This window comes from Trichoderma camerunense (assembly GCF_050948025.1).
Source record: "Trichoderma camerunense strain CBS 138272 chromosome Unknown V8C40scaffold_1, whole genome shotgun sequence".
Classification (NCBI taxonomy): Eukaryota; Fungi; Ascomycota; class Sordariomycetes; order Hypocreales; family Hypocreaceae; genus Trichoderma; species Trichoderma camerunense.
Window position 1 is genome coordinate 2,928,754 of NW_028145369.1, and position 18,848 is coordinate 2,947,601.

The 18,848-nt window shown below is 49.8% G+C and overlaps 7 protein-coding genes across 7 annotated transcripts; 3 read left to right on the plus strand and 4 right to left on the minus strand.

Moving 5' to 3' along the window:
• Window positions 1-32: 32 nt before the first annotated feature.
• Window positions 33-2,296, minus strand: V8C40DRAFT_231125 (cytochrome P450). The gene is made up of 4 exons (XM_083212856.1): window positions 1,749-2,296; window positions 1,457-1,653; window positions 388-1,383; window positions 33-279 (listed from the first exon to the last, which is right to left on the minus strand). Exons 1-4 carry the CDS (start codon window positions 1,954-1,956, stop codon window positions 160-162), a joined length of 1,521 nt encoding a protein of 506 aa, XP_083079562.1. The 5' UTR covers window positions 1,957-2,296; the 3' UTR covers window positions 33-159.
• A 1,005-nt stretch (window positions 2,297-3,301) lies between these two features.
• Window positions 3,302-5,219, minus strand: V8C40DRAFT_231130 (putative SAM dependent methyltransferase). The gene is made up of 4 exons (XM_083212857.1): window positions 4,779-5,219; window positions 4,625-4,671; window positions 3,683-4,567; window positions 3,302-3,604 (listed from the first exon to the last, which is right to left on the minus strand). Exons 1-4 carry the CDS (start codon window positions 4,935-4,937, stop codon window positions 3,565-3,567), a joined length of 1,131 nt encoding a protein of 376 aa, XP_083079563.1. The 5' UTR covers window positions 4,938-5,219; the 3' UTR covers window positions 3,302-3,564.
• Window positions 5,220-8,845: 3,626 nt separating this feature from the next.
• V8C40DRAFT_17741 (uncharacterized protein) lies at window positions 8,846-9,654 on the plus strand. The gene is made up of 3 exons (XM_083211686.1): window positions 8,846-8,954; window positions 9,104-9,351; window positions 9,428-9,654. The coding sequence occupies exons 2-3, from the start codon at window positions 9,164-9,166 to the stop codon at window positions 9,507-9,509; spliced, it is 270 nt and encodes an 89-aa protein (XP_083079564.1). The 5' UTR covers window positions 8,846-8,954; window positions 9,104-9,163; the 3' UTR covers window positions 9,510-9,654.
• Window positions 9,531-10,767, minus strand: V8C40DRAFT_17764 (nuclear transport factor 2 family protein). Its single transcript, XM_083211689.1, has one exon. It carries the CDS (start codon window positions 10,449-10,451, stop codon window positions 9,981-9,983), a length of 471 nt encoding a protein of 156 aa, XP_083079565.1. The 5' UTR covers window positions 10,452-10,767; the 3' UTR covers window positions 9,531-9,980.
• Window positions 10,768-11,050: 283 nt separating this feature from the next.
• Window positions 11,051-11,575, minus strand: V8C40DRAFT_260848 (uncharacterized protein; the record flags this gene model as incomplete). Its single annotated transcript, XM_083219187.1, has 2 exons — window positions 11,051-11,268; window positions 11,338-11,575. The coding sequence occupies 2 exons, from the start codon at window positions 11,573-11,575 to the stop codon at window positions 11,051-11,053; spliced, it is 456 nt and encodes a 151-aa protein (XP_083079566.1).
• Window positions 11,576-12,345: 770 nt separating this feature from the next.
• Window positions 12,346-15,297, plus strand: V8C40DRAFT_272237 (S8/S53 family peptidase; the record flags this gene model as incomplete). The annotated part of the gene is made up of 3 exons (XM_083220329.1): window positions 12,346-12,630; window positions 12,795-13,273; window positions 13,323-15,297. The coding sequence occupies 3 exons, from the start codon at window positions 12,346-12,348 to the stop codon at window positions 15,295-15,297; spliced, it is 2,739 nt and encodes a 912-aa protein (XP_083079567.1).
• A 254-nt stretch (window positions 15,298-15,551) lies between these two features.
• Window positions 15,552-18,225, plus strand: V8C40DRAFT_17821 (uncharacterized protein). The gene is made up of 4 exons (XM_083211699.1): window positions 15,552-16,115; window positions 16,185-17,172; window positions 17,232-17,784; window positions 17,892-18,225. The coding sequence occupies exons 1-4, from the start codon at window positions 15,806-15,808 to the stop codon at window positions 17,976-17,978; spliced, it is 1,938 nt and encodes a 645-aa protein (XP_083079568.1). The 5' UTR covers window positions 15,552-15,805; the 3' UTR covers window positions 17,979-18,225.
• The last annotated feature ends 623 nt before the right edge of the window (window positions 18,226-18,848 follow it).

Consider the following 18,848-nt stretch of genomic DNA (forward strand, 5'->3'; position numbering starts at 1 on the left):
TCAGTGTACATGTGCGAGTATATGCTTGAATCTGGAGGTATCACGATCAAATTATTACGGATATAAATACAAATGCATGATCAATCTTTCAGACTTGAGATGTGAAATCGTGGATTCAGAAACTCCCCCCTTCGAGCAAACCGCCAGCTTGAACCCCCCCTACGCATGCCTCTCCATCACCTGCACCCACATGTCGGAAATGGTAAACAATCCAAGCGAGTTCAAAGCTACCCATGGCTTCGTCGGGTTGATCAGGGCCATGTCGAAATTGCGGAAGATCTATAGCTTTGTCAGCACAATTCAACCAGAAACTCAAGCATACAGGCAAAGAAGCAGGTGAAGAAGAAGCCACAGTTTTCTTGCCCAGCTATGTGAATACAAACATACCTCGAATACTACTTTTCCAATCTCAATTTGAGCAACCGCCTTTCCGAGGCATTGGAATTTCCCGTGGCCAAAAATCAGCTCGTTGGTGCGAAGCATGAGAGCGAGCTTGTCCTTGTCTTCCTCGAACCAGCGCTCGGGGCGGAATGCCTTGGCGTCGGGGCCGTAAATCTCGGTGCTGTGGTGCATTGCAAGGGCAGAGTATCCGATACATGCGCCTCCAGGCAAGATGACATCTTCGCCTTTGACTTTGACGGTGTCGCCCTCGGGTGGAATGTCTCGTGAGAAGACGTTTGCGACGGGTGGCCAGACTCTCATGGCCTCACGGATCGTGGCCTGGAGATATGGGAGTTGCTTCGCCTGGCTGTGGGTGATGAGGCCATCCTGAGGAGCTTTGCCATCCCGAATAGCTTCATCGATTTCCTTTTGGAGCTTTGCGTATACGCGGGGGTTCGTGATGATGTGAAGAAGAGTGCATCGGATGCCAGTTGCTGTGGTGTCGGAGCCGGCAACGATCTGTTCCAGGGCCTCTGAGCGCAACTCATCGCCTGAGATGCCATGGCGGATGAATGATGCCAGCATATCGGATCGCTTGTCTGTCGGATTTGCCACACGCTCGTTGACATAGCGGAAGCAAGTGGCCATCATCCTGCCGAACCCTTTGCTGTCTTCTGGTGACGGGGCGATGAATTTGCCGAGGAAGCGCGCCTGCGTGATCCAGCTGAGACTAAAGGCAAGACCAAAGTTGGCGATGTGAAGGCCTTCTTCACTGGACTGGAGATAGTTTTCTACGTCGCTGTCGCTTTGCAGCATGCCGAAAGTCTTGCCCAGTCCAACTCCGCTGATGACATCCAACGTGAAGAATTGGACTTTTTTCGCCATGTCCACCGGCACAACATTGCCGCTTGTGGAAACATACTTGGACTTAATCAAGCCAATGAATTCGTGGAGACGCTCATCAATGCTTTGTTCAAGATCGGGGTTTTCTCTTCCAGAGTACTGAGTGACAATATCGTGGTCAGCTTGTAATGGCTTTCACAAAGAGAGAAGCTTGCGATACGATACAACATACCCCCGGAGCCATTTGCTTCCTTCGTGCCTCATGCTTCTTGTTGTCTGTCTGCGTGAAGACATTGTCTCGTCGATACTCAATGCGGCAGGCCGTATAATACCACTCGGAACGCTTATAGCCGGGCTTATTGTTCACATGAATCCACACATCGGGATCAGAGGTAATCAGGACATTTGGAGCGATCCTTGCTATTGGGCCTGCATTTATTGTACACCGAAAATGCAATTAGTCACCAATGAAACGTTTCGGGACGGATGACGTTTTGTTTCTTGGGATATAGGGACCATCGTACCATATTTCTCACAAATCTCGCCGTACCATTCCTGGCACCTCTGCTGGAACAAAGCTTTCCTGTGAGGCAGATTGGTGAAGTTGCTCCAGAAGGGTCCTTTGAACGATCTCAATCTCGCGTACGTCACGATCCTCCCAATGACGAAGAAGCTGATGAGACCGCCTGCGAGCAGGAGGACGGAGCCCGGAATTCCAGCAATACCCTCCATCCTAAACCAATATACCAAGCAGAGAATCTACCATGTATGATGATGGTTCTGGCAAGTTTCCTTTTGTGCGTTAATTTTCAGGCTCGCCCTGCTTATTGTAAGAACCCAGAAGCACAGTAGCAGCAGCCGCACGGAGTAGCTTCGTTCTGCTGTGGAGCGGACCAGAGAAGCCCCCCCGCTTGATTATACAAGGGCCGGCCCGAACCTGGCCTTTAAGAGCAATAGCTTTTCTAATATAGCGTACTACGAGTGCGCGAAACGAGCTGGGGGTGAAAACAAGATGCTTTCAGCTCAGCAGAGACACGAACAAGGGAAATGACATATCAAACGATACTTTATTAATCCTAGCAAGGCGAAGACCAGGAAGACGAAGGGGACAAACCCCTCAAGATCTACAGTTTTGTTCGACATGGAGATACCCAAAAAGCTGCGGCATCCTCCTTCACGGCACTGGCATCTTTCGACGCTCGTACCGGGTTTCCGTCTTCAACCCTCCCCCTCCCCCTCCTTGCAGCACCGCGGAAGATGGCAAAAGGACAGGCCTGCAGTAGTGTCCCAAGCTACTGGATTTAGTGCACCTTTAGGCAAATGGCTGGCGCAACGCTTCCTTGGCTTCCCGGCCGCGAAAAGGACAGCGGGATGGGGCGCTAGCAGGGGGGGAGGCGGCCATTCGTTTCGAAGCAAGGACTCGGAGCTTTCAGTCCCCCATTTCCCTGCCTTGAATCCATGGGATGTTTCGGCCGTCTTTCAGCGGGCGTGGTGTCAACGCTTGGATCAGATGTTATGCGACGCTGGGGTCCCTCTGCATGTTCGACTTGGTTGGGAATGGTCTGTCCGACGGCTTGGTTGTTCTAGTTCGTTTTTGCTGGAAGCGAGGATATGATATACGAGTTATCTTGTCGATAATCATGATGTATGTCATATAAAGTGATTCATATCACAGACATGGTCACTCACGTGGCAATTCGTCATTCACGTGGTATTCCATGGCTGAAAACTAGTCGTCTGGGTGTGTATGAGAAATCAATGAGTTCTCGTTATCGCAAGAGTTTGGCATCGGTTAGCTGCTGCGAGCACTGCATCTGGCGTAGCGCTCGGTGAACGTCAAGGCGGGGAGACGCAGATGCCATGTCATGTCTCAGCGCAATGACAAACGGCACGAAATTACTACTACTATAACGCTGTGGTACGAGACATGCTGAATTGTCCAAGGATCGGAAGCCGTGCTACGAGACTTTGAGGGGGAGCGGTTTCGATTCACCCGCAATAGACTGTGCACTGATTCATCACCTCGGCGATAGGCCCAAGGAAAATGTGCGGAGTACGCGGCCCAGGATAAGGAGATCTTCATTCTCGCATGCGCGGTGTCGTATAGCGTAAATTAGACTTTGTGATCAATAACAATACATGACAAAACAGCGCCGTTAAAGCCATGCGGCCCATCCATTCTAATCATCGGGGCCACATGGAACAAGTCTTTCTTCTGTGATGGGGGGGTATTTGGTCTTTTGGTTGCTCAATTTCGGTCTCATGAAGGTGCAAAGGGTAACAAGCTCTAACATAAACGCTTCAGAAAGAAACATAGACGCTGGCCAAAACAGCAAACTTTTACTCCCAAGCTTCCGGTTTTCGTGCAAAGACATTCGTGCTACATTCGCGCCTTTAGCGGCCGTTTGATCTCAATGGAGCTTGGCGGCGAGCCAAGGAGGAGGAGGGGGCAACTTACAGGATGTAGTATGGTCTAATTTTTGGGTTATTGATGGCCTTGCGCATCTCCGAGACAAAGACCTGGACCTCAATGTAGTCCCAGTCCATAATCTCCTTGAGCATAAAGAGCGCGAAGCCCTCTAGGCTCTCGTCGAGAAAGGCGAGGTTGTACGCGCCAACTTCTTTCAAGACGGGATCGCTGCTCCATTTGCCGCTTGGGACCTTGTAGTTCTTCTCAACGACGTTGATGAAGCCGGCCTCCTGCATCAGCTTGCGCATCTGGCCGCCGGTGCCAATGAGCAGCGTCCGGCCCATGCGCTCGCCGGCCTCGGTAAACACCTCTGACCAGCGCTTGAAGATGTGCTTGGGGTCGTCTCGGACCTCGGGGACGTCGCTCATCAGCGTAATGTTGAATTCAAAGTCCTCAATCCAGCCTCCCGGCATCATCGCCGTGAAGGCTTGCTTGTACAGTTCGCCCCAGTCACTGATGCTGCCATAGAGTGCCCGGATGTGGATGAAGTCGAAATGTTCTGGCGGATACGTCCATTCGAGCTGCGCGTCTTCGATGTGGAACATGCAGTTTGGCGGCACCCACGTGGGCTGGATGGGGCTAATATCGGTTCCTATAATTTCAGCAGAAGGAAATGCGTCGGCAATATCAATGGCCCAGATGCCTGTTCCTGTGCCAACGTCCAAGACTCTGGTAGGGGGCTCCTTGATGGGAGCCTCGTACAGCTGGTCACCGAGAAGCATTGTTATGAAGTGATGCGAGATATCGAGTCCATTGTTCTGGCGGTCGTCATTGGGACCCCAATACTCGGTCGTCTTGGAGTGCTGGAACGTCCGGCCGTGGATCTGGCGGTAGTCGTATATGCTCTCAGACAGAGAGGCTGTTGATGAGGCGCTATACCATGTCAACCCAGGTTCATTGCAAAGATTATTCACGTCAATTCGAACATACGTATCATCGTCATCGCCATCTACGCCGGAATCTCCACTCTCGTCCTCCTGTCGCGTGCCAAGTCAGCATACAGGGCATTGATAAAGTAAAGGGCATTCAATTCTTGGCCATTACGACGCTGGCCCGCCGAACTAGCCGTTTGTGAGGTGCATACAAAAGGAATTTCTGCCATTGAAGGCACTTGTGCTTCTGCCGTAGGTGCTGGAGCTGCTGGAGCTGCTGGAGGTTCGGTAGGCTCCGGGGATCTTGGGAGTGACGGCGATTTGGCTGGAGAGCCTCTTTGCGGGCCTTCGGGGCTCCTTGGACTAGACATTGCGATTGAATTGAACGACAGAACCGAATGCGACGGCCAAAACCCTTAAAGAGGCTTCTTATCTGAGGGGTTGCCTGTATAAGCACATCCACGGCGATGGGGAAATGGTCGTCTCCCCTCACGCATGTGCTGCAAGAATTGTCCACTTCTGTGCGTTGGTTCTGTGATGCTACGTGCCGTACAGTAAAAGGTTGTCACTGCGTACGACAGAAGAGACAAATTGGATCGGCCTTTGGCTTTAGCAGCTCTTAGCGCAGGGAGCTGCCGTCAAATCCTGGTCCCCCGAAGCTGTTCGGCCAGAGCTAAGCTGCTAAGATTAACACCACGGCGAACCATGGACGCAAGTCGCCTAGCCGACCAGTCCAGCGCCCCAGTTTTGGTGTCAAGGCCATGCCTTCGAGCTTCCTGTTCCTTGTCCGAATCTTCCATTTCAGAGTCGAGAGGCTTCTAGCCAAGGCACTTGCACGTTCGCCGGACTGATCTCGCTGGCTGGCCTCACGACTCTATTGTAGGTGGGTTGCACTACGGATTGCGTGGATTTCAGCTGCGAATATGACTTGTCAGGCAGAATGTGCATAACAATTAAACACAGTGCGGATTGTAGCAAATCAGGAAACGAAAAAGCACCGTTGACGCGTTTTGTCGTTCTCGCGAGGAGTCTTGGCGGAATAGCCGAGCTAATATTTGCGTCGCTGCAAGTTTGTGATCAGCCGTGCCACGTTTGTTAATATCGGCGGATCCAATTAGGGCAGAGGGTAAAATTGGGCGGTGGGGAGGAGAGAAGAGAAAACTAGGCGGACGCTGCACGTGATGCTCACAAGAGTCAAGCTCCAACACAAAAAGAATCCCCTAGACCCAAATAGCAAGGGAACAGGGGGAAGCATGAAATACATCAGACGAGGGGAATCTGTTGCACCAATGCATCTTCTTTTGAAAATCTCTACGGAGCACGGAGGACTGCACTTGAAATGGCAAAGTTTTATCGCATTGACGTCTCATGTTGGCTGCGGGGCAAACTTGGTGGTGGTGATAGGGTGTCGATGGGCGGTCTTATACATGGGTATATGCAAGTGAGTGTTGGTTGTGCTTCAACTCTTGGTGACATATCGGACCTTACGTCGACCCCGTAGTAGATGCGTGGTTGATATATCAACCATACGATTTTGATTGTAGCCACTTGAATATTTTGGTCATGATCCTTGAAGAGCTGAGTGTCTCGTTTCGGTATCTCGAGTTGCCTGCGGTTGCAGCAACAGGAATCCTCCGCATAGAATTGAATTGATATCTTCTGTGTGTACTAAAACACTGCATCTGGTGTTGGCAACGTTACTCACAATAGGTACATTGATATACGACTGTACCTCGTTCTCCACTCACCTTAGGACACAAGATATTGACAGTTTGCTTCTGGGGTTTTCGTCCCACTTTGTATTTCGTACTACCTAGCTGTCAACCGATATTACTAGAACTTCTATCGGATATGTACATAGCAAACACCACTAACCAACAACTCAAGGGGGGTGATACATTGAGGGCTAATTAGGATGAGAAGCTGGCAGCCGCGCCATCTGGAGTCCCTTGAATGGCGTATCATGGAAGTATGATGGCCATCTGTCTTTAGAAGGCGATCAATTGCATTTTTACAAACAAATACACCTCTTCTGGCCTAGGGATGAAATTAGAGGCAAAAGTTTGGTGTATCTAATCATCCATCTACCCATCTATTAAGAGAAGATTAATCTCTTAAATCCGGACTGATAACTGTAACTCGCATCCGCCATAGACGTACCTATACGTCTTTGTGCGGGATGTTAGAGGGGTACCCCAAAGACCCATCAAAATACTCCAGACACGTTAGGTACCAAGTATTCTGCGTTGGACCTACCTACTATATCTACGCTCGAATTTCCAGTTACAGCTAATAGCTCTACACCAATGAAAATATAATTGCGAGTCTAGATTTTATACTTTTCAACAAAGATAGTTGCACATACCACTTGCGGCTATTCAATCTCCGCTAATGATGGCGCATATCTTCCAGAGCATGTCCTATTCGAAGGGCGGTAACATAGGTAATTATAGCATCGCCCTTCTAGAGAAAGAAAACTGTTATATGCAACGCTACAAGTGTATTGGCATGAGGTTGTTTGCGAGGCATGTGAAAATCTTTGGCGAACTGCATGCGTGGCCAGACAGCCAAGCTCAATGAAGACATAATCTGCACGACAACGAGGCGATCGGTTAACATGAGGACAACGCAGTATGATAAAAAAGCCTAAAGGGATAGGAACGTCCGAAAATTTGACCTGTAAAGTCTGTAACAAGTGCTGATCTCTTTATGACATTCATTGAATCAAAAGTACGCCAGCTAGTGCACGTATAGTTGTATCTGTTTTTAATCTCTTCCCAGGCCCTTTGGAGACTACGAACGAATAATAGCATAGATAAATTCGTATATTTGTTTTTATTACAATAAATCATGTAGGATCAGCGCATCTCGTCAAAGGTGTTATTCTTAAGAGGTTAAAGTTGCGCCACGACTCTCAATTGCTGTCTTAAAACGTGTCGCTTGCCCGATAGAAGGATCACATACCCTGTACTTTGCTGCGGCTGAGAGAATTAATTCAACAAACTGTTTGCTTCTGAGGGGTCCTTGGGGCACAGTATGCTATTTAAACCGGTCTCCCAAACTACCCCTGGAGTACCTAATCTGCTAAGCATGACGGCACTCGCATTCAGTTTTCGCCTTATGACTGGGCGAAGACCAAGCATGCAGCGGGGAAGAGGTCAACAGCATCCGTGACAAGCTTTGGCCCTGATGGATGACAAGCTGGACTCATGTGACATGCGGAGTCCTCCGCTGCGTTCATGTATGCCATATTCTTTCAACGGAACAATAACCGTGAAACCCCACGTGAGCAGGCATGAATCGAGGCGAAACGATCGGTGCTGGCCGAACCCGACCCTGGGCTGATCGCGGCTGCGGCGCTGCGGCGGCTGTGGAATTCTCAGCTGATGCCGCAGTCACCGCAGATCCCGCCATATACGCTTATAGACCCTTTCAACCCATAATTCATGTCATAATGTGCTCGTTGAATTGGATTGGAATGATCCGACAAGTTACGGAATCAAATCTGCTCTCAAAAGTCGTCTTGTGATGTAGAGACAGAGTTCAATGTTGTGTGCCCCTGGCTACTAGGCACTTGCATACCCTAGGATCTGTAGTTGCTTGAATCTCGGTGGCCTAAAATCTCCTTGAGATGGCCTCTTCCCTTGTAAGGACAACATGTCATGCCATATCGCAAGATCTTCACAATCTGAGAGATAGCAACTGTTCTGTGATTTGACGTCGCGGCGATTTCCCCGGATTACAAGGCAACATCGCATGAGAGAACCCGGCGGTTCGGGATGATGTTTGTCAACAGTGGCATGATGTTCTCTTCTTGCGCAAATCTGCTCATAATAGGAAATTGCAGACGGCCTCATGATTTGACAATGTTCCGCATTAGGAACGCTCGGGCGGCAGTTCTGTTAGGCGATTCTGACTCTGCGGCGTCTGTGCCCGGCTTGGGTCTTCTTTTCAGATCCGTATTTCGTACATGTCATGTCCAGTTCTGCCTCTTCAGGCAGAGCAAATTGAGGCGCCCGGCCAATCCCCCTCTCCGGGATGCTCCGGAGTGGCACCACCGACAGGGATCCGGATCAGTCAGCCCCAAACTCTGTGAGCGTCCCTACTGATGAGAGCCCCAAAAGCGTAAGGCCAGCGTCAAGTCTGGCCAATCAGCGGGCGGCAGTTTCACAGCCAGCACAGCAGAATGTCCTGACAGTGGTATGATATTCGCCCAGCTGGATGTAAGGCATCTGCCCATAATGTGCGGCAAGGAGTCTCACGAGAGCGGCGGCACCGCAAAATTGACATCATGGGGGAAAAAGCAAATTTCGATAGTGATGACTCCGCATGGTGTGCGGCGACCTGCGATGAGTCTGTGGGATACATAATGTTCGGGTTGGAAGCCTGTAAGTTCGTTTCTGGATCATCATCACAGCATCAAACAATACAATCCACAGAGGATTACCTCCCAACTCAATCACCTTTACGACAATCGCAACTCAATAAGATTCTTTCAGTGTATTACCACTAAGATTTGAATTTCGATTCGACTAAGAAAACTCCAAACAAATTTTATCACACCATATAATATCTTCAACTTCAAACACTTCTCAATATGTCTGCTGCCACCGTCACCCGCGCTGCTGCCCGCACTGTTCGCAAGCCTATTTCCTTCTACACTCAAGTCCGAAGAATGGGCCGTGTCTTTGAGAGCCATCCATACGAGAGATTCGCAACCACTATGAAGGCTGCAAAGCCCGACTACTCCAAGAACATTACTTTCACTGCTGGCAAGGTTGTCACGTAAGTACCCCAGACAATACAATACAAAAAGCCAGTGCTTGCATAGAGAAATTGTACTAATATTTGGCTTTTGTAGTTATTTCCCCATCATCGGCGCCATGCTTGGCTGGCCCATGCTTTGCAAGTGGGCTTTGGACGGACAGATCGGTCGCCTGTAAAGAGATGATAGAGGCAATGGTATAGAGTGGGACAGCAAAAAGATATAGAGATGTCCATCTTTCGACTGTATATATACACTTTGGGCGTTTGGATGGACTATGGGTGCGAAGTATATTTCGGCGCAACACAGAATATTTCAATTTGATTCTCTTAATTTATTCAGCGCTTACACAATGATCTGTGATATAATAATGTGTTAACCGGAAAGTTGGCATCTAGATCGACAAATTAGGCATCATTCAATTTGGCAATTCTTTACACTAAAGATGGAAGACGACGAGTGGATTTTATGAAAAAAAGGTGAGCTTACATGGCTGGATTTTAGCTGGCGAGAGGGCACATGGCCAATATACTACTGTAGAATCCAACAGATCGAAGCCTGTACGACACCAGCGATAGACAAAATACAAGCCATTCAGCGATTCTTTCCAATACATAGCATCTCCCTTGAAACATATCCGAAGAAAGAACTATGGATTGGACGGCCTCGTCTCCGACCAGTCAAGATACAACTTCCGCTCCGAAAACAACCATGTCCCATCATCTCCTTTCGTCAAAGTGTCCTGGTACCGCAAACTGCCGATGAACATTTGTCGCTGGCCGTCCTTTTCGGACAAATGATACGTCATGCAATAGGTTTCTCCCGTGGCAGTCTTGCCGTCCGGTCCGATGTCGATCATGCTCTGTCCGTTGAAATGCGTCGTGCGAGTGTATCCTCGGAGAAACTCAAAGACAGGCCTCAAGTCTTCTCTTTTACTGATCACTTGCGAGGGCTCCGTGCCTTCTCCTTGCATATACACGACAAAGTTCGTGTCCTCGGTGAAGAGCGACATTTGCTCGTCTGCTAGACGGTGGTCGGCGCATTGGGCATAACGATCGATGACTTTGCGGATGGCGATGCGATCATGCGCTTCTTCGGGAGATAAAGTGAGAGCCGCCATTTTGGTCTAATTTTGAGATGCCTTATAGCTTGAGATGATCTGTTAGCGGCGATTGTATACTGATTTTCTGCAATTCTGGCTTTGGGAGCCGACGTCTTTTAATAGTTCGAGCCATCATGTTCATCAGTTGAGCAAATCCTCGACTTGAGTCGTCCGCATAGGCTTTGCTAGCATAAGCAGCTCATCATAGCTGGAAAACGTGTATCGACTGTGCTGGATATTTCTCTTTTATACGGAATCTGCCTTAGACTTGAGGCTTGGCTCGTGCATGGCGATTATCTCATCGAGAGCGGGCCTAAGAGAGCTTTGGCGCTAAAGGATGGTGATGTGGTCATCAATTTGATCTCGAGATGTGTTCCAGTAACAGATTGCTTATTTAACAGATTCAGTTCACTACGTAGTGAAGGATGACACAGATAAGTCTGCAAAGATAATGCCATTACTCCAGAAACTGCACTCATATCTTGGACCAAACACCCGATTGAAAGACTTGCACCACTACTCCGTAGCCGTTGCGACCTTGTCACTTGGCTTACTCTGCTCAAAACACCCATGCGCTCAGCCATAACCCTTCAAATGCACCTCCGTTATATCTCTCTTTACTCATCATTCTTGGACTTGCTCTCCGAAACATGGTCGCTTTTCATCGACTTTTCGGGATCTGCCTGATGCGGGCTCTTTATACAACCGGCAGAGGTGCCGATTTTGCCGCAGCAGTTCCAGTTAAAACCCTCTGGAACATCTTCTTCATAGCCAAACGGGCCATCATCGTCAATTTCCTCCCAGACCTCAGCTTTGTAATTGACTTCTAACAAGCCTATAATATACGATTAGCGATGTCTGAACTGGCACTTTAATTGCTGCAAATCGCATCAAAAGGACTAACCATCGTGATGGACACAGCTAGTTTCATCGTTATCCTCTTCATAGAACGGTTGGTCGCACTGCACACAGATGGCAATGGTAGACTCGGGTTTCCGCTTCTTGCTTGATGCCTCTTGATCAAGTCGCTTGGCGTAAGAGGCAACCTTGGCACGAATGACATGGTTGGTGCAAAGAGTGAGGAGAATTGCCTTGGCCTGGTCGCCGGAGATGTTTCTCACCGCCTCAAAGTCATCAGACATGTTGGCTGTTTGTGTAGAGAATAGAGGCTTGATGCCAGGTTGTCGGTGAGATTGTCGAATTGGGCTGCTTGAGGCACAGAGAAAGGTACTCAAGGCGGAGGCGAGCGGCATATACACGATAGGTACATGTACCTGGACTGAACCAGAGGCGGCTGCATATTAATTATGGAGCGGGCTAGCATATTTCAAGGCAGATGTTGCTATTTATATGATTGATGATGATGATGCATCAAAACTGAAGCTGATTTCCGTTCTTGTCATAGTGTCTGGCTGTCCTGAGTAGCGATTCTTTCAACATTCTCGTGATTGGCGGTGCTTGTAGGAAATCTGAATGAGGCCAACCGGGAGAAAATGGATATTGGTATAAAATGAGCTAGTGCACAAATACACCATGCGCTACTTGGAGCAAGATGGCTTGAAGTAGTTCTATACCGGCTTGTGTACTCGAGCAATGCGAATTTATAAATTTTAGTTCAATAATTGGGGAACTGTTGAAAATAAATAATAATAGTTATATAGCCAGTTTTTACAGATAATCACATGTAACTGATTTGTACATGATGGCTCTGCCATACTGCCAAAGAGTGATTCGAGGGTGGCTCCGCCTTTACCCGCCCGCTTCTCCGCACCAAGCTGAACATTTCTCCACCCGCAACGACATCGCGCTCACTCAACTGTCTCGTTTGGTGCCACTTCCTCATAAGGGAACTGGGCTGCTTGATCGTCTTTATCGTCTTTGTCCTTCGAGGGATGATTCTCTGAAAAGGGTGATGATGGGCCCCGCGCGACGGGTGCGTCTCTTCGAAGACGACGAATATGGCGATGACAAGGAGAGTAACGACGCCCGAGTGTTGGACTTCGCCAAGGACGCATTGACCAAGGCCGCCATGATTGCTGCTGATTTGGCTGCGAGGAACAAAATGTGCTCTGCGGGCTGTCTAGCTGCGAATTTGTTGATTGCGAAGAGCGCCCTAGACGCGGCGGGAGTCCATCAATTACCCAAGCTGCAGAGACGGCTGCCAAAGTTGCTGGATGACTTGGAGTATGTCTGCTCGGTAGGTACTTTTCTTAGATAGTCTGTCTCTTCCCACCTGAAGGACTTTCGATCATTGGACCTTGATGGTTGGACTTTGGCAAAATTGCATGATTGCTGCCGCTACTATCGTGCTGTGAAATCTCCCCAGAACATCATATACAGCTGAGTATTGACACTTACCAGTGGCCCAATCGGCCCAGCGCTCATACGTCTCTCCTCGAGGAACTCATCACCTCATTGTCCCAGCGCGGAAGACATGGACAAGCCGAGGAGCAAGCACGCCAGGGCATACTTGCATTCTGCCATGCGTCGCAAGACATACGCGACCAGTATCTCAAGAAGCTCCAGCGCTTCGCTGAACTCGTCATGGCCGTGGATGATAACAATAAAAGCCGCCGCAAGAAGGCGACCGATGAGGAAATGCCGGATGCCTACCCGACGCACGTCAATTCTGCTCTCTTCTCTGTGCTGAAGTCACACTCATTGTGTACGTGTACGTGGAATGGTGGGCCGGGCACAGACGGCAAAGGAAAGCACCATGTCAGACTGAGATTGAACGACAAGATTACCAAAATTGACGGATGCGTCGCCTTCGATATGCTGTTTGCCGCTACGCCTCTTGTTTCAGATCACTGGCAAGAGCTGCAAATGCGTGTTGCCATGTAAGTGCATCGTATGATCAAGTCGACTTCCGTGGCTGACCACTATCAGGCGCAAGAAAGCTAGAAAAGCAGTACATTATCACGAAGAGCCTTTGGTGAGCTCACCTGAAGATGTACCCAAATCGGACATCTCCGAACGCGAGCGCTCAAGGCTCATCTTGCCAGAGCAATTCTGCCGGCTCGTCAAAACACCTATCGGCTCACGTATCTGCTGCCGCGTTCAGGATGAGGAACTTCACCAACTTTACGATGGGGTTCCATTGAAGCAGCAAATCGGGCCGGGGTCAAGCATGTCGCTGCGGGAAATTCTGGCGCAGTGCAAACTGTCGAACCGAATGAAGCTGGTCTTGGCATACATTGTCGCGCGTTCTTTTTGGCAATATTATGACTCGCCGTGGATGGGCTCTGCTTGGTCGAGCGATTCGATTCACTTCTTACGGGAGTCGCCGCTGGATGGGGACGACGACGATGAAAGCGTTGTCAGCGATTGCGGCACGGAGCAATCGAAGACCGGTGGCGCTCTGTTTGCCTCACGGCCATGTTTGGCCGTTGATTTTAGCGATCAGGGGATGGAAGGGCCCATGGAGTATTGCAACTCTTACTCTGTTGTCTATAGATACCCCAGACTGTTGGCTCTCTGTATCATCCTCATTGAAATTGCGCAAGGCAGCGGGCTTGTTATGGAAGATAAAGGATCAATGGAAGGCAACCTTAACGAATCTTGGCATATGACTCGGCGATATACCAAGCGAAGTCGTCTACGGAAGGAATTTGACTTTCCAGACTACCGCAATGCCATCCTCAGCTGCCTCAATTACAAACCCGATGACGACGAGACTGGTGAAAATGCTACTTCAAACGTTGAAACAGATGTCTTCGCCCGCAAAGCCATGGTTTATAGTTCCGTCGTGCAACCGCTCGAACGCCTACTCAAGAATCTCGGCTTCGCAGAGAATCTACACATCATCGATCCCATAGACATGTCACGCTCTCCTGATCGCAATGTCAAACTTCCTGCTGCTATCCCAGCGGAAACCTTGACATCATTCAAAGACCAAGGGAACATAAACACCCAAGCATCCGTTCAGTGGCTCGACGATATCTCGTCCATTAACACCTCCATCCGCGAACTCAAGAAAAGCCGAAAATCAAAAGAACGCGGTCGCCCCATTCGTATTGCCGTGTTAGACACCGGCTACGATGGAGATACCATGTTCTTCACATTTAAAGAACGTAAACGCCGCATCAAAGGCTGGAAAGACTACGCCGAGAAAAACTCGACTCCCGTTGACAGCAGCGGCCATGGCACCCATACTTTAGCGCTCATCATGAAAGTGGCACCTACTGCGGACATCTATGTTGCTCGCATCGCTAAAGACCGCGCTGGTCTTCAGAACTCGGCCGAGAACATCGCTCAGGCTATCGCTTGGGCTGCCACCGAGGCCGAGGCAGATATTATCTCCATGGCATTTGGCTTCCCTGAGGAAGTCCCGCTTATTACCACAGCGCTACTGACCGCTCAGCTCGCCCGGAACAACCAACTCCTCTTCTTGGCAGCCGCGTCAAATTCCGGTGCAAATCGGCGCGAGGCTTTTCCAGCGGCTCTCGACTCTGTGATATCGATTCGGGAGACCAATCACCACGGTGCATTTAGCGACTCCAACCCCCCTGTCGATCCACGCGGTCCCATCGTATTCGGCACCGTTGGGAAAGACGTCCCCTCTGCGTGGCTGAGTAGTGTCGCTGGCGAGATACCTAAATCAGGGTCGTCTGTTGCCACAGCGGTGGCAGCAGGGTTGATCGCGATGGTATTGGAGTTTGTCAGCGTGGGGATGAGAGACGAAGAGATGAGGCTACCGGAGGAGATGAGCAGGGCTTGGACTAGGATAGGAATGGTGAATATACTGACAAGAATGTCGCATGATATGGGCAACCGCTCCTACTTCATTTCGCCCTTGAGCTTTTTCTCTGGGAAGGATCTGACGAAGAGCTGGGGTGCGATCTCCGATGCGGTCGTGGGGTGATGTTAGTGTGAGGGAACGATGACCACGACGACATTTGGCGAGGAACTATGAGCCTTCGATTACGATGTAATGTAGCAAAATATACCATCTATTTCATATTTTACTATAGTTGATGCATTTGCGACGACACTTCTGACAAAGGGCTTCTTAGACAGACGCCATAGTCTCATGACTGACGCTGGGTCAAATTAGCTGCCGAAAAGTAGGCTCAGTGAGTTGGGTATCCAATCCCTTTGTGTTCCTTGGGGACAAAGAGGCTCCCAGGTTTCAGCTTCTATAAGTGGCACTTCGGCGGCTGAAGCAGTTGAGCCTATCAGATCACCAGACGCATCCTCCTTCGTGCAATTGTCCGTTTAGCCGTGCTCCGCATTTGCCTGCAAAATCGATGGCACAATGAGCCACTTTAGTTTTTGAATCCATATATCATCAACCGACAACGCGGCTAAAAGTTGGTAGCTGAGAGTGCCGTATTGATGTGGCCCCGAGGCGAGTGCCTGCGTGCCAAACTATGGATTCATTTGGCGCCAGCTTCTTCCCGAACTCGGCACCAGCTGGTCCCTTAGGCACCAATATCCGTGACATTGCGTTGAATTGTCGAGCTCTGCTGAGGGAATGCTCGAAGCTACCTATCTTGAAAGAGGACGAGTGGGCCGAGAACAGGCTTGCTGAATTCAACCTCTGGGCTGCCAACTCGGGGGTCTTTGGCGGCGACCGCGCGTCGTTGGATGCACGACTGGCGCTTCAGCCAGAGGTGATAGATGTATTTATAAGTCTTCTCACTGTCCTGAGTGAGCGCCTGACGCAATGCCAATATTTCGGTACATTTCACATGTTGGATAGCTGCCTTGAAGCCGAAGCGTGCAACTGTTTTGCTGACTTGTAGACAGGGAATGGGGACTTCCCTGCTGTGAATGACGAGTGTAAGCCTCAAAATAGTTCCGAAGAGGAGAATGAGGCGGATAAACAAGATGCCGAGCTTGAAGTTAGTGAAAGTGAGGATGAGCCGGAGAGCTCAGAGCATGGACGTTTGGCATCTCCAGAAGACATCCCGAGGGCTTTCTCGCCATGGTCTGACGACTCAGACCTAAGCACCGATTCGGATCAAGATTCACGAGATGCGTGCTCACCGGTAATAACGAACCCATTCTTGGATGGCCCGAAGGTTGATGTTGCTCAAGTCATAGATCACCTTGCTCGCCTGAGTTTGGCTATTCGAAAAGCTGGTAGCAGTTCAAGAACGCACAAAGCGGACAGGCGGTTCAATGCCGACGATCAGCCAGCATTCCGCCGGCATCTCAATGTTGTGGTGCTTGCTAGAGGGACGGAAGCGGGTCGATCAGATTATGTTATTAACCCGAACAATCTGACTGCCATCCAAGACCGTCTCATCATTGCGAATCTCCAGCGAAGGAACCGATTTCTTTATGCTCAGCGTCACGCAAGGAAACTGGCTGCAGAAGCAGAGCCCCAGAGCGCTCCGCAGGAATATCAGCTCGAAGATGATATGCCGATTATGGTGGAGGACGACGGCGAGCCGGAACCCGAAGAGAAGATCATAACAGAGCCAGAAGAGCAAGCATCCGACCCAATTGAAACACTCGACCAAGTGGTAGTAGAAACGGCACTTGAGCCAGTCGTCGAAACACAACCACCAATCTTGTCCGCCACCTCAGCCTCTGGCATGACCCAAGCCATAGATCCTGGGTTTATTCACAATGTGACGCCCTCACAAGTTGCAAAGACGGAGATCACGACAACATCCGCTAAAATTGCTTACCCAAAGCCACCTGCTATGCCGCTGGGTATGCGTCATTTCAAATGCCCTTGCTGCTGCCAGGCCTTGCCTGAGATGTACAGGCAACCATCCCTATGGAAGTAAGTCCAACGCGCGATTCTTCACCTTTGTGTAGGTGGATATTTTAACATGATAGTAGAAAGCATCTAATGACTGATATCGCCCCATATACTTGCATCATCGATGACTGCCCTACACCAGATCGACTCTTTGTCACCCGAGCAGAGTGGGACCAACATACGAGGAACGATCACCAAAAATGCTGGCAGTGTTTGCCTTGCACCACCGTGGGCAAGGCGCCGTTAGTGTTTCCATCCGTCGAGGCCTTCATGGAGCATCTTCGCGTGGTTCACTCCAGCACAATAAATGAGGAGCAGTATTCCACACTCATCCCCGAATCGGCGATACCGGTCCCTGCCGGGATCAGCTGTTGCCCACTGTGTAACTCCAACGGTCCAGCAGACTCACCTGTGTTGTTGAACCATATAGCAGAGCACTTGCATTCCTTTGCTTTACGCTCCCTGCCCTGGCCTGGACGCGAATCTCTGCACACCAATTTGGACGAGCGGGATGATGATGATGATGATCCCGACGATCTGGACGACAGGGACCATGATGCGTACAACTATTTTCTGTACAATGATTATTTCGATCAGGGCTCCGAGGTCGCGTCCAGCCAGTACACTCCGCCAGCATCTACTTTGTTAGCTTGGTACTTTACAGGATGCGATTGGCAAGTTGATGACGATCAGTACCAAGCTAACAAAGCAGATGCTGGCGGAGTGTACAATCTTACCAGTGGCTCAAATCGGGACTCGGACGGATTGCCATCGCTGCACTCGAGCCAGGGTGTCGAGATTGCCATTATCTGCGCCCTCCCGCTTGAATATGATGCAGTTTCTCTCGTCTTTGACGAGTTTTGGGATGAGGAAGGCGATATTTATCGAAGAGCTGCTGGCGATGAGAACACTTACACCACCGGCCGTATCGGCAAATTTAATACTGTTCTCGTTCTTCTCTCGTCCGTAGGGAAGATCAGTGCAGCTAGCGCAGCTGCCAGTGTTCGTGGGAGTTATCCATGCCTGCGCCTCGCCCTTCTTGTGGGGATTTGTGGTGGTGTACCTCGAGCCCCAAACGGAGAGGAAATTCTTCTCGGAGATGTGATTATCAGCAACACTATCGTCCAATATGACTTTGGTTGGCAACATCCAAACGAGTTCGTACGGAAGAAAATGTCGAATGACGATATTACCGCACCAAGTAAAGATATCCGCAATCTATTAGCATCTTTCAGCACGCGACATCATCGAAGTCAACTCCAGAAAAGAACAGCTGTTTTTCTTCGTCAACTGCAAACTAAAGCTGCTGAGGTGGATCAGGATGGTATCTATAATTATCCCGGGTCAATCCATGATCAACTTTTCATGCCAACCCATCGGCATAAGCATCACAACTCTCCAAACTGCATCTGTCGTCATTGTATCACCAACGCTGACGCTGTTTGTGAAGGCGTTCTCAATACACCCTGCAGCATTCTGGGATGCGTCGAAGGACACAATCGGGACCAACTTATCTTGCGAAAGAGGCTCGAGTCAAAGCGGCGGTTGGAGGAAAGCAACGATGAGAGGGCACAAGAGCCTGCTCTCTACGTGGGAGCGATTGCATCGGGCGATACGATAATGCAATCTGGCGAGCATCGAGACCAAATCGCAATGAGAGAAGATATCATTGCTTTTGAGATGGAGGGCGCTGGGGT

What these genes read in the sequence shown, in the direction of transcription:
- V8C40DRAFT_231125 (XM_083212856.1), bottom strand. Translation starts at nt 1,956, where the DNA reads ATGGAGGGTATTGCTGGAATTCCGGGCTCCGTCCTCCTGCTCGCAGGC. An exon ending in GGAAGCAAATGGCTCCGGGG is followed by an intron (nt 1,384 to 1,456) that starts GTATGTTGTATC and finishes ATTGTCACTCAG; the next exon opens with TACTCTGGAAGAGAAAACCC. An exon ending in TTGGAAAAGTAGTATTCGAG is followed by an intron (nt 280 to 387) that starts GTATGTTTGTAT and finishes ACAAAGCTATAG; the next exon opens with ATCTTCCGCAATTTCGACAT.
- V8C40DRAFT_231130 (XM_083212857.1), bottom strand. Translation starts at nt 4,937, where the DNA reads ATGTCTAGTCCAAGGAGCCCCGAAGGCCCGCAAAGAGGCTCTCCAGCC. An exon ending in GATGGCGATGACGATGATAC is followed by an intron (nt 4,568 to 4,624) that starts GTATGTTCGAAT and finishes GACATGGTATAG; the next exon opens with CGCCTCATCAACAGCCTCTC. An exon ending in ATTAGACCATACTACATCCT is followed by an intron (nt 3,605 to 3,682) that starts GTAAGTTGCCCC and finishes GCGCGAATGTAG; the next exon opens with CACGAATGTCTTTGCACGAA.
- V8C40DRAFT_17741 (XM_083211686.1), top strand. Translation starts at nt 9,164, where the DNA reads ATGTCTGCTGCCACCGTCACCCGCGCTGCTGCCCGCACTGTTCGCAAG. An exon ending in ACTGCTGGCAAGGTTGTCAC is followed by an intron (nt 9,352 to 9,427) that starts GTAAGTACCCCA and finishes TGGCTTTTGTAG; the next exon opens with TTATTTCCCCATCATCGGCG.
- V8C40DRAFT_17764 (XM_083211689.1), bottom strand. Translation starts at nt 10,451, where the DNA reads ATGGCGGCTCTCACTTTATCTCCCGAAGAAGCGCATGATCGCATCGCC.
- V8C40DRAFT_17821 (XM_083211699.1), top strand. Translation starts at nt 15,806, where the DNA reads ATGGATTCATTTGGCGCCAGCTTCTTCCCGAACTCGGCACCAGCTGGT. An exon ending in GACGCAATGCCAATATTTCG is followed by an intron (nt 16,116 to 16,184) that starts GTACATTTCACA and finishes ACTTGTAGACAG; the next exon opens with GGAATGGGGACTTCCCTGCT. An exon ending in CCAGCCAGTACACTCCGCCA is followed by an intron (nt 17,785 to 17,891) that starts GCATCTACTTTG and finishes CAATCTTACCAG; the next exon opens with TGGCTCAAATCGGGACTCGG.